The 15,101-nt window shown below is 42.0% G+C and overlaps 1 protein-coding gene across 3 annotated transcripts in view; it reads left to right on the top strand.

Annotated features, from left to right (window-relative positions):
• The window catches only part of PARD3B (par-3 family cell polarity regulator beta), a 1,914,565-nt gene that overhangs the window by 809,131 nt on the left and 1,090,333 nt on the right, over positions 1–15,101 (top strand). For all 3 annotated transcript variants that reach the window (XM_053698659.1, XM_053698658.1, XM_053698660.1), the window contains exon 11: positions 2,598–2,783. In XM_053698659.1, the coding sequence (XP_053554634.1) occupies positions 2,598–2,783 (186 nt within the window). The remainder of the gene's footprint in view (positions 1–2,597; positions 2,784–15,101) is intronic.

Raw genomic sequence — 15,101 nt, 5'->3', positions numbered from 1 at the left:
CTCCCCCCTCTTGTGCTCGCTCTCCCCCCTCTTGTGCTCGCTCTCCCCCCTCTTTTGCTCTCTCTCTCCCCCCTCTTTTGCTCTCTTTCTCCCACCTCTTTTGCTCTCTCTCTTCCACCTCTTTTGCTCTCTCTCCCCTCTTTTGCTCGCTCTCTCTCTTTTTCCCCCCTCATCTGCTCTCTCCCCCCTCTTGCTCTCTCTCCCCCCTCTTGCTCTCTCTCGCCCTCTTTTGCTCTCTCTCGCCCTCTTTTGCTCTCTCTCGCCCTCTTTTGCTCTCTCTCGCCCTCTTTTGCTCTCTCTCGCCCTCTTTTGCTCTCTCTCTTCCCTATTTTGCTCTCTCTTCCCTATTTTGCTCTCTCCCCCCTCTTTTGCTCTCTCTCTCCCCCCCCTCTTTTGCTCTTTCTCTCCCCCTCTTTTGCTCTCTCTCTCCCCCTCTTTTGCTCTCTCTCTCCCCCCTCTTTTGCGCTCTCTCTCCCCCCCTCTCTTTTTCTCTCTCCCCCTCTCTTTTGCTCTCTCTCTCCCCCTCTCTTTTGCTCTCTCTCTCCCCCTCTCTTTTGCTCTCTCTCTCCCCCTCTCTTTTGCTCTCTCTCTCCCCCTCTCTTTTGCTCTCTCTCTCCCCCTCTCTTTTGCTCTCTCTCTCCCCCTCTCTTTTGCTCTCTCTCTTCCCCTCTTTTGCACTCTCTCTTCCCCTCTTTTGCACTCTCTCTTCCCCTCTTTTGCGCTCTCTCCCCCTTCTCTTTTGCGCTCTCTCCCCCTCTCTTTTGCACTCTCTCTCCCCCTCTTTTGTGCACTCTCTCTCCCCCTCTCTTTTAAACTCTCTCTCCCCCCCTCTCTTTTGAGCTCTCTCTCCCCCCTCTCTTTTGAGCTCTCTCTCCCCCTCTCTTTTGAGCTCTCTCTCTCCCCCCTCTCTTTTGAGCTCTCTCTCCCCCTCTCTTTTGAGCTCTCTCTCTCCCCCCACTCTTTTGCGCTCTCTCCCCCCTCTTTTTTGCACTCTCTCCCCCTCTCTTTTGTGCTTTCTCCCCCTTGCGCTCTCTCCCCCTCTTTTTTGCGCTCTCTCCCCCTCTTTTTTGCGCTCTCTCCCCCTCTTTTTTTGCGCTCTCTCCCCCTCTTTTTTGCGCTCTCTCCCCCTCTTTTTTTGCGCTCTCTCCCCCTCTCTTTTGTGCTCTCTCCCCCTCTCTTTTGTGCTCTCTCCCCCTCTCTTTTGTGCTCTCTCCCCCTCTCTTTTGTGCTCTCTCCCCCTTCTCTTTTGCGCTCTCTCCCCCCTCTTTTGCGCTCTCTTTTAAACTCACCCCCCTCTTTTGCGCTCTCTCTCCCCCCTCTCTTTTGCGCTCTCTCTCCACCCTCTCTTTTGAGCTCTCTCTCTCCCCATCTTTTGTGCACTCTCTCTCCCCCTCTCTTGCGCTCTCCACCTCTCTTGCGCTCTCCCCCCCTCTCTTGCTCTCTCTCCCCCTCTCTTTTGCGCTCTCTCTCTCCCTCTTTTGCGCTCTCTCTCTCCCTCTTTTGCGCTCTCTCTCCCCCCTCTCTCCCCCTCTTTCTCTCCCACTCTTTTGCGCTCTTCACCCCTCTTCTGCTCGCTTTCTTTCTTTCCTTCTTTCCTCTGTTTTGGTCTCTCCCATCGGCCGCGCGCTCCCGCGAGACCACGCCCCCTCGTCATGCCCGCCGGCCACGCCCCCTCGCCATGCCTGCCACGCCCCATCACGGCACGCCCAACACCGGTCACGCCCCCACCAGGCAGCTTCCGCAGTGCGCACTACTCTGCAGCTGAAGGCCAGGTATTCGCATGACTGCATCTGACAAACATACTTGGCCAATTATTATATAGGATTATTATTATCAGGTATTTGTAGAGCGCCAAAAAAATTCTGCAGTGCTGTAAACATATTCGGTGTACAGGATAGCTTTTGTAGGGGTCAAGTGGGTTTTCTTAAACTAAGATTGAGAAACCACAACAAAATATATTATATAAAACAGTCAATTCTTAGGTTTCTTGTGTTAGTCATGGATTGAAACAACCTATTTGAAAACTAAATGGAAATTGGTCTGAAGCAAAACGCATGGGAATATGCACTCTAAATAATCCACTTCCATAGACATGAATTCCAGAACGGCAACAAAGCTTGATTAAAAAAAATAAAAAAGTATCCAAATGTATTAAAGATTAAAAGGCGACAAGGGCAAATATAAGGGGCAAGTCAGTGAAACTGTTTAAGCAATCAATTTATATTGGGAATATTTAGATAACGTTTATCTTTATGGCCTGATCATCACCCAAATGTCTCCCCATGCTTTGCTAATGTTTTATTTCTTCTGTTATAACCTCTTTTAACTTTTCAATATTTACCTTTCTGAATAGTTCTCAAGTACACGTTTGGTGTCTACTACATACCATTCATCATAATCATTCAATCTGTTCTTATGTCACTAAGATCCTTCATCAACTCAGTTACCTCTCACAGACTAGGTCCTCAGCGTGAGTTTGATGCTTTATCAAGATGTCACACAGTTTTGGTAGAAAAATGCCTTGTATCCTTACAGCATGGGATATTTTATGTGGGAACAATCAGGTTACTAAACTGTATCATGTTTTCTATTGACAGAAAGGAGAGCCGGACTGCTTCTTTGCTTTTCCAGAAAACACTGCACAAATGACGTTTGAGATCCCTCTGAACGATTCTGGATCTGCTGGGTTAGGAGTTAGTCTGAAAGGAAACAAATCCAGAGACACACACACAGATTTAGGAATATTTATAAAATCCATCATCCATGGAGGGGCCGCTTTCAAGGTATAAACACTTTTTGCTTTTCTGTCTAAAAAAAACCCATACATAAGTTCTGTATAGTGAGCATAAAAATTACTGAAATGTTATTTCATAGCAGCTTGTAAACTCAAAAGTTCAGCTCATGCACAAGCAGGTTACACTGGCAAGAATAAAAAGGAAAAAAGATGCCATCTCTGTAGATTCTGAATGCCGTTGGCCAAGTCTCATTAAATCATTTGCACCCACTATATACTTTTTAGCATTGTGTGCTTGAAATCTGCACATGCTGCTTTATAAACGCACACAATAGAGAATATAACCCTGAAATGTATCATTTCTGCAAGAACCACAAATGGTGTGTAGAGAAAAATCACCTTGCCCTTGTTTAGAGAACTGAGGGACAGAGATAGTTGACCTTAAAGGGCAAAACCCATTTTTTTCTTTCATGATTCAGATACAACATACAGTTTTAAACAACTTCTATGATCAATTTTGCTGCATTTTCATGTATTCTTTATTGAAGGAGCAGAAATGCACTGCAGGGAGCTAGCTGAACACACCAGTAGGCTAATGACAGGAGGCATAGTTAGCACTGTGGAATCTGTTGGCGCTCTACAAATAACCAATAATAATAATAATAATAATAGATGTGCAGCCACCAATCAGCAGCTAGCTCTCCCCACTCCTGAGCCAACCTAGGTATGCTTTTCAACAAAGTACACCAAGAAAACAAAGCAAATTAGAAAACAGAAGCACATTGGAAAGTAGTTGAAAAAAATGTTCCATCTATATCATGAAATACATTTTTTGGATTTCAAATCCCTTAGATGGGACTGTTCTGCAAACTGTGAATATTGGGAGGTATGTAAAATGTATGTTTACACAAAGTATTCATAAGAAACAATGACCAAGAGTAAGTTGTTATTTATGTAGTGCATATAATTTCCCAGACTGCGACTGTATTGCAACACTGGGGCTGCTGTGAGTCCTTTACATGCCGTAACGGTATTCAATTTTTGTTTTTAGCAAAAAAAACCTCAATATTTAGCTACAATTGATTGAATAATTAATGCACTGATACAGCTGCAGACTGCACAAATCCTATTAACTTAATAAATAAAAAAAGTAATTAAAGTATTTTTAACTTTTTAACTTCAGTCTTACATTACAGTTAAAGGGACAGTCTACATCAGAATTTTTTATTGTTTTAAAAGATAGATAATCCCTTTATTACCCATTCCCTAGTCTTGTATAGCCAACGCAGTTATATAAATACACTTTTTATCTCTGTGATTACCTTGTATCTAAGCCTCTGCAAACTGCCCCCTTATTTCAGTTCTTTTGACAGACTTGCATTTTAGCCAATCAGTGCTGACTCCTAGGTAACGCCGCGTGCATGAGCACAGTGTTATCTAAATGACACATGTGAACTAACGCCCTCTAGTTGTGAAAAGCTGTCAAAATGCATTCATACAAGAGGCGGCCTTCAAGGTCTAAGAAATTATCTTATGAACCTCCTAGGTTTAGCTTTCAACTAAGAATACCAAGAGTACAAAGCAAAATTGGTGATAAAAGTAAATTAGAAAGTTGTTTAAAATTACATGCCGAATCATGATAGTTTATTTTGGACTAGACTGTCCCTTTAACACAGCTTTTAATGTAATTTGTCTCCATTTTTTTTAATCTACTATACATCCTGAGTAATATATAGATATGTACTTGCTAGTAGCTTCCTGTTTTTACATAGACTCTCTCCTTTTGCCAATGTATCAATCTCCTTTCAGTGTTCCGCAGTACATCCTACTATATGCTTACTAACAGGTGGATAAATGCCACTACTAGTGGCACCTGTATTAATGCAAAATATCACAGCATGTTGGAAGTCTTGAGGACTGAAGTGGAACCCGCAATATTTGAAAATATTTCCATTTTATAGGCCCAGACTTTAGACTTATTGCAGATGCAGCTCTAACAATAGTTTGATCATATCAGTATTTAATAGCAAAGCAAGATATGTTTGCACTGGTAGTACAGTCTGTAACTTTACTATATAAAACATATTAAAACATTTTTTTGTTTACTCACCCTAAATTCATTTTAATGATGCACAATTTGTGGTATGTTTAAGTCCTACATTAAACTTTTATTATTCAGATAGAGTCTGTAATTTTAAACAACTTTCGATCTTCCATTAACAAAATGTGCAGTCTTTTTATATTTACAATTTGTGAGTCACCAGTTCCTACTGAGCATGTGCAAGAATTCACAGAATATACATATATGTATTTGTGATTGGCTGATGGCGGTCACATGATACAGTTTTAGTGGAAATAGACATAACTTTGAAATTTGTCAGAAAAAAAATCTACTACTCATTTGAAGTTCAGACTAAGTACTATTGCATTTTTCTTGTTATGTATATGATGATTATGCAACTATATACTGTATTTACTGGTTCTTTAATTGGTACTGTGTTTTATTATTATTATTGTTAGGTTCTAGCTTAGTGATCCACTGGATATAGTCACAGTGGCTAGAGTGAGTTAGCAATACTGTTTTTCTTATGGGATTTTGTAAAAGACATTGCTGTTTCTTTTTATCAGTCTTGTAGTTGCAAAGCAGACAGAAGTCTTTTAATGCTTACATTGATTCTTGCTGCAGCTCTTTAACCCCTTAACGACCAAGGACGTACGCCATATGTCCTCAAAAAAATACACTTAACGCCTGAGGACGTATGGCGTACGTCCTCGGTCTGGAAAGCAGCTGGAAGCGATCCTGCTCGCTTCCAGCTGCTTTCCGGTTATTGCAGTGACGCCTCAACATCGAGGCATCCTGCAATAACCCCCCTTGGCCATCCGATGCAGAGAGAGACACTCTGTGGCCCTCTCTGCACCGGACATCGATGGCCGGTTTCGTTGGTGGGTGGGAGCCAGTCTGGGAGGTGGGTGGGCGGCCATCGATGGGCCGTATGATGTGGAGGGGGCGGGATCGTGGGCGGGAACGCGCACGGGTAGGAAGCAGGTGGGAACCGCTACACTACAGAAAAATGATTGTGAAAAAAGTGGCAGTAAGGGCCAAATATATGATCTAAGAGATCTGGGAGGGGGTGGGGGGTTGGTCTTTTGGGGGGGGCAAGCTACACTACAGAAAAATATTTTAAAAAATAATAAAAACAAATGTTTTACTATAAACTGGGTACTGGCAGACAGCTGCCAGTACCAAAGATGGCTACTAATAAGTTAGAGGGGGATGGTTAAAGAGCTGTTTGGGGGGTATCAGGGAGGTTGGGGGCTAAGGGGGGATCCTCCAGAGCAGCATATGTAAATATGCCTTTCTTTCATGTAATTAGCAAGAGTCCATGAGCTAGTGATGTATGGGATATACATTCCTACCAGGAGGGGCAAAGTTTCCCAAACCTCAAAATGCCTATAAATACACCCCTCACCACACCCACAATTCAGTTTTACAAACTTTGCCTCCTATGGAGGTGGTGAAGTAAGTTTGTGCTAGATTCTACGTTGATATGCGCTCCGCAGCAAGTTGGAGCCCGGTTTTCCTCTCAGCGTGCAGTGAATGTCAGAGGGATGTGAGGAGAGTATTGCCTATTTGAATGCAGTGATCTCCTTCTACGGGGTCTATTTCATAGGTTCTCTGTTATCGGTCGTAGAGATTCATCTCTTACCTCCCTTTTCAGATCGACGATATACTCTTATTTATATACCATTACCTCTGCTGATTTTCGTTTCAGTACTGGTTTGGCTTTCTACAAACATGTAGATGAGTGTCCTGGGGTAAGTAAATCTTATTTTCTGTGACACTCTAAGCTATGGTTGGGCACTTTATTTATAAAGTTCTAAATATATGTATTCAAACATTTATTTGCCTTGACTCAGGATGTTCAACATTCCTTATTTTCAGACAGTCAGTTTCATATTTGGGATAATGCATTTGAATCAATCATTTTTTCTTACCTTAAAAATTTGACTCTTTTTTCCCTGTGGGCTGTTAGGCTCGCGGGGGCTGAAAATGCTTCATTTTATTGCGTCATTCTTGGCGCAGACTTTTTTGGCGCAAAAAATCTTTTCTGTTTCCGGCGTCATACGTGTCGCCGGAAGTTGCGTCATTTTTTTGACGTCCTTTTGCGCCAAAAATGTCGGCGTTCCGGATGTGGCGTCATTTTTTGCGCCAAAAAGCATTTAGGCGCCAAATAATGTGGGCGTCTTATTTGGCGCTAAAAAAATATGGGCGTCGCTTTTGTCTCCACATTATTTCAGTCTCATTTTTTCTTTGCTTCTGGTTACTAGAAGCTTGTTTATTGGCATTTTTTCCCATTCCTGAAACTGTCATTTAAGGAATTTGATCAATTTTGCTTTATATGTTGTTTTTTCTTTTACATATTGCAAGATGTCTCACGTTGCATCTGAGTCAGAAGATACTTCAGGAAAATCGCTGTCTAGTGCTGGAACTACCAAAGCTAAGTGTATCTGCTGTAAACTTTTGGTAGCTATTCCTCCGGCTGTTGTTTGTACTAATTGTCATGACAAACTTGTTAATGCAGATAATATTTCCTTTAGTAATGTACCATTGCCTGTTGCAGTTCCTTCAACATCTAAGGTGCAGAATGTTCCTGATAACATAAGAGATTTTGTTTCTGAATCCATCAAGAAGGCTATGTCTGTTATTTCTCCTTCTAGTAAACATAAAAAATCTTTTAAAACTTCTCTCTCTACAGATGAATTTTTAAATGAACATCATTCTGATTCTGATGACTCTTCTGGTTCAGAGGATTCTGTCTCAGAGATTGATGCTGATAAATCTTCATATTTATTTAAAATGGAATTTATTCGTTCTTTACTTAAAGGGACAGTTAACACCAGAATTTTTGTTGTTTAAAAAGATAGATAATCCCTTTATTACCCATTCCCCAGTTTTGCATAACCAACGCTGTTATATTAATACACTTTTTAATGCTGTTACTATCTTGTATCTAAGCATCTTCTGACCGCCCCTAATCACATGATTTTTAGTTATTATCTATTGACTTGCATTTTAGCCAATTAGTGCAGTGTCTGCCACAATCCACGGGCATGCTCACAATGTTATCTATAGGGTTTACCTGCACTAGCTCTCCCCTGCTGTGAAAAGCAAATACAAAGCATGTGATTAGAGGTGGTCTTCAAGGGCTTAGAAATTATCATATGAGCCTTCCTAGGTCTAGCTTTCAACTAAGAATACCAAGAGAACAAAGCAAAATTGTTGATAAAAGTAAATTGGAAAGTTGTTTAAAATTGCATGCCCTATTTGAAAAATAAAAGTTTTTTTTGGATTTGACTGTCCCTTTAAAGAAGTACTAATTGCTTTAGAAATAGAGGATTCTGGTCCTCTTGATACTAATTCTAAACGTTTAGATAAGGTATTTAAATCTCCTGTGGTTATTCCAGAAGTTTTTCCTGTTCCTAATGCTATTTCTGAAGTAATTTCCAGAGAATGGGATCAATTGGGTAATTCATTTACTCCTTCTAAACGTTTTAAGCAATTATATCCTGTGCCGTCTGACAGATTAGAATTTTGGGACAAAATCCCTAAAGTTGTGAATTCCAACAACATTAGTAGAGAAATTGTGGTTCCTTCATTATGTCCTAATCCTAAGAATTCTAAGGAGAAATCGTTGCATTCTTTGGATGTTGTTAGAGCTTTGAAATATTATGTTGAAGCTACTAAGTCTTTCCGAAAGACTTCTAGTTTATTTGTTATCTTTTCCGGTTCTAGAAAAGGCCAGAAAGCTTCTGCCATTTCTTTGGCATCTTGGTTGAAATCTTTAATTCATCTTGCCTATGTTGAGTCAGGTAAAACTCCGCCTCAAAGGATTACAGCTCATTCTACTAGGTCAGTTTCTACTTCCTGGGCGTTTAGGAATGAAGCTTCGATTGATCAGATTTGCAAAGCAGCAACTTGGTCCTCTTTGCATACTTTTACTAAATTCTACCATTTTGATGTATTTTCTTCTTCTGAAGCAGTTTTTGGTAGAAAAGTACTTTTCAGTACGGTTTCAGTTTGAATCTTCTGCTTATGTTTCTCCAACATAGGTGTGTCCGGTCCACGGCGTCATCCTTACTTGTGGGATATTCTCTTCCCCAACAGGAAATGGCAAAGAGCCCAGCAAAGCTGGTCACATGATCCCTCCTAGGCTCCGCCTTCCCCAGTCATTCTCTTTGCCGTTGTACAGGCAACATCTCCACGGAGATGGCTTAGAGTTTTTTGGTGTTTAAATGTAGTTTTTATTCTTCAATCAAGAGTTTGTTATTTTAAAATAGTGCTGGTATGTACTATTTACTCTGAAACAGAAAAGAGATGAAGATTTCTGTTTGTAAGAGGAAAATGATTTTAGCAACCGTTACTAAAATCGATGGCTGTTTCCACACAGGACTGTTGAGAGGAATTAACTTCAGTTGGGGGAAACAGTGAGCAGACTTTTGCTGCTTGAGGTATGACACATTTCTAACAAGACTTGGTAATGCTGGAAGCTGTCATTTTCCCTATGGGATCCGGTAAGCCATTTTTATTAAATAAGAATAAAGGGCTTCACAAGGGCTTTAAAGACTGGTAGACATTTTTCTGGGCTAAAACGATTGATATATAAGCATTTTTTATACTTCATAGTTTTGAGGAGTTATTTTATTCTTGGGAATTATGTAAAATAACCGGCAGGCACTGTATTGGACACCTTTTTCACTGGGGGCCTTCTCTAATCATAGGCAGAGCCTCATTTTCGCGCCTCTATTGCGCAGTTGTTTTTGGGAAGCAAGACATGCAGATGCATGTGTGAGGAGCTCAGATACATAGAAAAAGCTTACTGAAGGCGTCATTTGGTATCGTATTCCCCTTTGGGCTTGGTTGGGTCTCAGCAAAGCAGATACCAGGGACTGTATAGGGGTTAAATATAAAAACGGCTCCGGTTCCGTTATTTTAAGAGTTAAAGCTTTCAAATTTGGTGTGCAATACTTTTAAGGCTTTAAGACACTGTGGTGAAATTTTGGTGAATTTTGAACAATTCCTTCATACTTTTTCACATTTTCAGTAATAAAGTGTGTTCAGTTTAAAATTTAAAGTGACAGTAATGGTTTTATTTTAAAACGTTTTTTGTACTTTGTTATCAAGTTTATGCCTGTTTAACATGTCTGAACTATCAGATAGACTATGTTCTGTATGTGGGGAAGCCAAGGTTCCTTCTCATTTAAATAGATGTGATTTATGTGACACAAAATTTAGAGAAAATGATGCCCAAGATGATTCCTCAAGTGAGGGGAGTAAGCATGGTACTGCATCATCCCCTCCTTCGTCTACGCCAGTCTTGCCCACACAGGAGGCCCCTAGTACATCTAGTGCGCCAATACTCCTTACTATGCAACAATTAACGGCTGTAATGGATAATTCTATCAAAAACATTTTAGCCAAAATGCCCACTTATCAGCGAAAGCGCGACTGCTCTGTTTTAGAAAATACTGAAGAGCATGAGGACGCTGATGATATTGGTTCTGAAGTGCCCCTACACCAGTCTGAGGGGGCCAGGGAGGTTTTGTCTGAGGGAGAAATTTCAGATTCAGGGAAAATTTCTCAACAAGCTGAACCTGATGTGATTACATTCAAATTTAAATTGGAACATCTCCGCGCTCTGCTTAAGGAGGTGTTATCTACTGGATGATTGTGAGAATTTGGTCATTCCAGAGAAATTATGTAAGATGGACAAGTTCCTAGAGGTCCCGGTGCCCCCCGAAGCTTTTCCTATACCCAAGCGGGTGGCGGACATTGTAAACAAAGAATGGGAAAGGCCCGGCATACCTTTTGTCCCTCCCCCTATATTTAAGAAATTGTTTCCTATGGTCGACCCCAGAAAGGACTTATGGCAGACAGTCCCCAAGGTCGAGGGGGCGGTTTCTACTCTAAACAAACGCACTACTATCCCTATAGAAGATAGTTGTGCTTTCAAAGATCCTATGGATAAAAAATTAGAGGGTTTGCTTAAAAAGATGTTTGTTCAGCAAGGTTACCTTCTACAACCAATTTCATGCATGGTTTCATGCATGGTTCCTGTCACTACAGCAGCGTGTACTAGAACTAGAAAAGTCGCTCAATAAAGATTCTTCTTATGAGGAGATTATGGACAGAATTCATGCTCTCAAATTGGCTAACTCTTTTACTTTAGACGCCACTTTGCAATTGGCTAGATTAGCGGCGAAAAATTCAGGGTTTGCTATTGTGGCGCGCAGAGCGCTTTGGCTAAAATCTTGGTCAGCGGATGCGTCTTCCAAGAACAAATTGCTTAACATACCTTTCAAGGGGAAAACGCTGTTTGGCCCTGACTTGAAAGAGATTATTTCTGATATCACTGGGGGTAAGGGCCACGCCCTTCCTCAGGATAGGTCTTTCAAGGCTAAAAATAAACCAAATTTTCATCCCTTTCGCAGAAACGGACCAGCCCCAAGTGCTACATCCTCTAAGCAAGAGGGTAATACTTCTCAAACCAAACCAGCCTGGAGGCCAATGCAAGGCTGGAACAAAGGTAAGCAGGCCAAGAAACCTGCCACTGCTACCAAGACAGCATGAGATGTTGGCCCCCGATCCGGGACCGGATCTGGTGGGGGGCAGACTTTCTCTCTTCGCTCAGGCTTGGGCAAGAGATGTTCTGGATCCTTGGGCGCTAGAAATAGTCTCCCAAGATTATCTTCTGGAATTCAAGGAGCTTCCCCCAAGGGGGAGGTTCCACAGGTCTCAATTGTCTTCAGACCACACAAAAAGACAGGCATTCTTACATTGTGTAGAAGACCTGTTAAAAATGGGAGTGATTCATCCTGTTCCATTGGGAGAACAAGGGATGGGATTCTACTCCAATCTGTTCATAGTTCCCAAAAAAGAGGGAACATTCAGACCAATCTTAGATCTCAAGATCCTAAACAAGTTTCTTAAGGTTCCATCGTTCAAAATGGAAACCATTCGGACAATTCTTCCTTCCATCCAGGAAGGTCAATTCATGACCACGGTGGATTTAAAGGATGCGTATCTACATATTCCTATCCACAAGGAACATCATCGGTTCCTAAGGTTCGCCTTTCTGGACAAGCATTACCAGTTTGTGGCACTTCCATTCGGATTAGCCACTGCTCCAAGAATTTTCACAAAGGTACTAGGGTCCCTTCTAGCGGTGCTACGACCAAGGGGCATTGCAGTAGTACCTTACTTGGCCGACATACTGATTCAAGCGTTGTCCCTACCACAAGCAAAGGCTCATACGGACATTGTCCTGGCCTTTCTCAGATCTCACGGGTGGAAAGTGAACGTAGAAAAAAGTTCTCTATCTCCGTCAACAAGAGTTCCCTTCTTGGGAACAATAATAGACTCCTTAGAAATGAGGATTTTTCTGACAGAGGCCAGAAAATCAAAACTTCTAAGCTCTTGTCAAGTACTTCATTCTGTTCCTCTTCCTTCCATAGTGCAGTGCATGGAAGTAATAGGTTTGATGGTCGCGGCAATGGACATAGTTCCTTTTGCGCGAATTCATCTGAGACCATTACAACTGTGCATGCTCAGTCAGTGGAATGGGGATTATACAGACTTGTCTCCGACGATACAAGTAGATCAGAGGACCAGAGATTCACTCCGTTGGTGGCTGACCATGGACAACCTGTCACAGGGGATGAGCTTCCGCAGACCAGAGTGGGTCATTGTCACGACCGACGCCAGTCTGGTGGGCTGGGGCGCGGTCTGGGAACTCCTGAAAGCTCAGGGTCTTTGGTCTCGGGAAGAATCTCTTCTCCCGATAAATATTCTGGAACTGAGAGCGATATTCAATGCTCTCAAGGCTTGGCCTCAGCTAGCAAGGGCCAAATTCATACGGTTTCAATCAGACAACATGACGACTGTTGCGTATATCAACCATCAGGGGGGAACAAGGAGTTCCCTGGCGATGGAAGAAGTGACCAAAATCATTCAATGGGCGGAGACTCACTCCTGTCACTTGTCGGCAATCCACATCCCAGGAGTGGAAAATTGGGAAGCGGATTTTCTGAGTCGTCAGACATTTCATCCGGGGGAGTGGGAACTCCATCCGGAAATCTTTGCCCAAATTACTCAATTGTGGGGCATTCCAGACATGAATCTGATGGCCTCTCGTCAGAACTTCAAGGTTCCTTGCTACGGGTCCAGATCCAGGGATCCCAAGGCGACTCTAGTAGATGCACTAGTAGCACCTTGGACCTTCAACCTAGCTTATGTATTCCCACCGTTTCCTCTCATCCCCAGGCTGGTAGCCAGGATCAATCAGGAGAGGGCATCAGTGATCTTGATAGCTCCTGCGTGGCCACGCAGGACTTGGTATGCAGACCTGGTGAATATGTCATCGGCTCCACCATGGAAGCTACCTTTGAGACAGGACCTTCTTGTTCAAGGTCCGTTCGAACATCCGAATCTGGCCTCACTCCAACTGACTGCTTGGAGATTGAACGCTTGATTTTATCAAAGCGAGGGTTCTCAGATTCTGTCATTGATACTCTTGTTCAGGCTAGAAAGCCTGTAACTAGAAAAATCTACCATAAAATATGGAAAAAATATATCTGTTGGTGTGAATCTAAAGGATTCCCATGGAACAAGATAAAAATTCCTAGGATTCTATCCTTTCTTCAAGAAGGTTTGGAGAAAGGATTATCTGCAAGTTCTTTGAAGGGACAGATTTCTGCTTTATCTGTTTTACTTCACAAAAAGCTGGCGGCTGTGCCAGATGTTCAAGCTTTTGTTCAGGCTCTGGTTAGAATCAAGCCTGTTTACAAACCTTTGACTCCTCCTTGGAGTCTCAATTTAGTTCTTTCAGTTCTTCAGGGGGTTCCGTTTGAACCCTTACATTCCGTAGATATTAAGTTATTATCTTGGAAAATTTTGTTTTTGGTTGCTATTTCTTCTGCTAGAAGAGTTTCAGAGTTATCTGCTCTGCAGTGTTCTCCTCCTTATCTGGTGTTCCATGCAGATAAGGTGGTTTTGCGTACTAAACCTGGTTTTCTTCCGAAAGTTGTTTCTAACAAAAACATTAACCAGGAGATAGTCGTGCCTTCTTTGTGCCCGAATCCAGTTTCAAAGAAGGAACGTTTGTTGCACAATTTGGATGTAGTTCGTGCTCTAAAATTCTATTTAGATGCTACAAAGGATTTCAGACAAACATCTTCCCTGTTTGTTGTTTATTCTGGTAAAAGGAGAGGTCAGAAAGCAACTTCTACCTCTCTCTCTTTTTGGCTTAAAAGCATCATCAGATTGGCTTATGAGACTGCCGGACGGCAGCCTCCTGAAAGAATCACAGCTCATTCCACTAGGGCCGTGGCTTCCACATGGGCCTTCAAGAACGAGGCTTCTGTTGATCAGATATGTAAGGCAGCGACTTGGTCTTCACTGCACACTTTTACTAAATTTTACAAATTTGATACTTTTGCTTCTTCTGAGGCTATTTTTGGGAGAAAGGTTTTGCAAGCCGTGGTGCCTTCCATCTAGGTGACCTGATTTGCTCCCTCCCATCATCCGTGTCCTAAAGCTTTGGTATTGGTTCCCACAAGTAAGGATGACGCCGTGGACCGGACACACCTATGTTGGAGAAAACAGAATTTATGTTTACCTGATAAATTACTTTCTCCAACGGTGTGTCCGGTCCACGGCCCGCCCTGGTTTTTTTAATCAGGTCTGATAATTTATTTTCTTTAACTACAGTCACCACGGTATCATATGATTTCTCCTATGCAAATATTCCTCCTTTACGTCGGTCGAATGACTGGGGAAGGCGGAGCCTAGGAGGGATCATGTGACCAGCTTTGCTGGGCTCTTTGCCATTTCCTGTTGGGGAAGAGAATATCCCACAAGTAAGGATGACGCCGTGGACCGGACACATCGTTGGAGAAAGTAATTTATCAGGTAAACATAAATTCTGTTTTTTCTTTAAACTTTATTTTGGGTGTGGATTATTTTTCAGCAGGAATTGGCTGTCTTTATTTTATCCCTCCCTCTCTAGTGACTCTTGCGGGGAAAGATCCACATCTTGGGTAATCATTATCCCATACGTCACTAGCTCATGGACTCTTGCTAATTACATGAAAGAAAACATAATTTATGTAAGAACTTACCTGATAAATTCATTTCTTTCATATTAGCAAGAGTCCATGAGGCCCGCCCTTTTTTTGTGGTGGTTATGATTTTTGTATAAAGCACAATTATTCCAATTCCTTATTTTATATGCTTTCGCACTTTTTTATCACCCCACTTCTTGGCTATTCGTTAAACTGAATTGTGGGTGTGGTGAGGGGTGTATTTATA

This window comes from Bombina bombina, chromosome 1 (genome assembly GCF_027579735.1).
Source record: "Bombina bombina isolate aBomBom1 chromosome 1, aBomBom1.pri, whole genome shotgun sequence".
NCBI classification, from domain to species: Eukaryota; Metazoa; Chordata; class Amphibia; order Anura; family Bombinatoridae; genus Bombina; species Bombina bombina.
The sequence above is the reverse complement of the archived record's forward strand: the minus strand, read 5'-3'. Positions and strand labels throughout refer to the sequence as shown.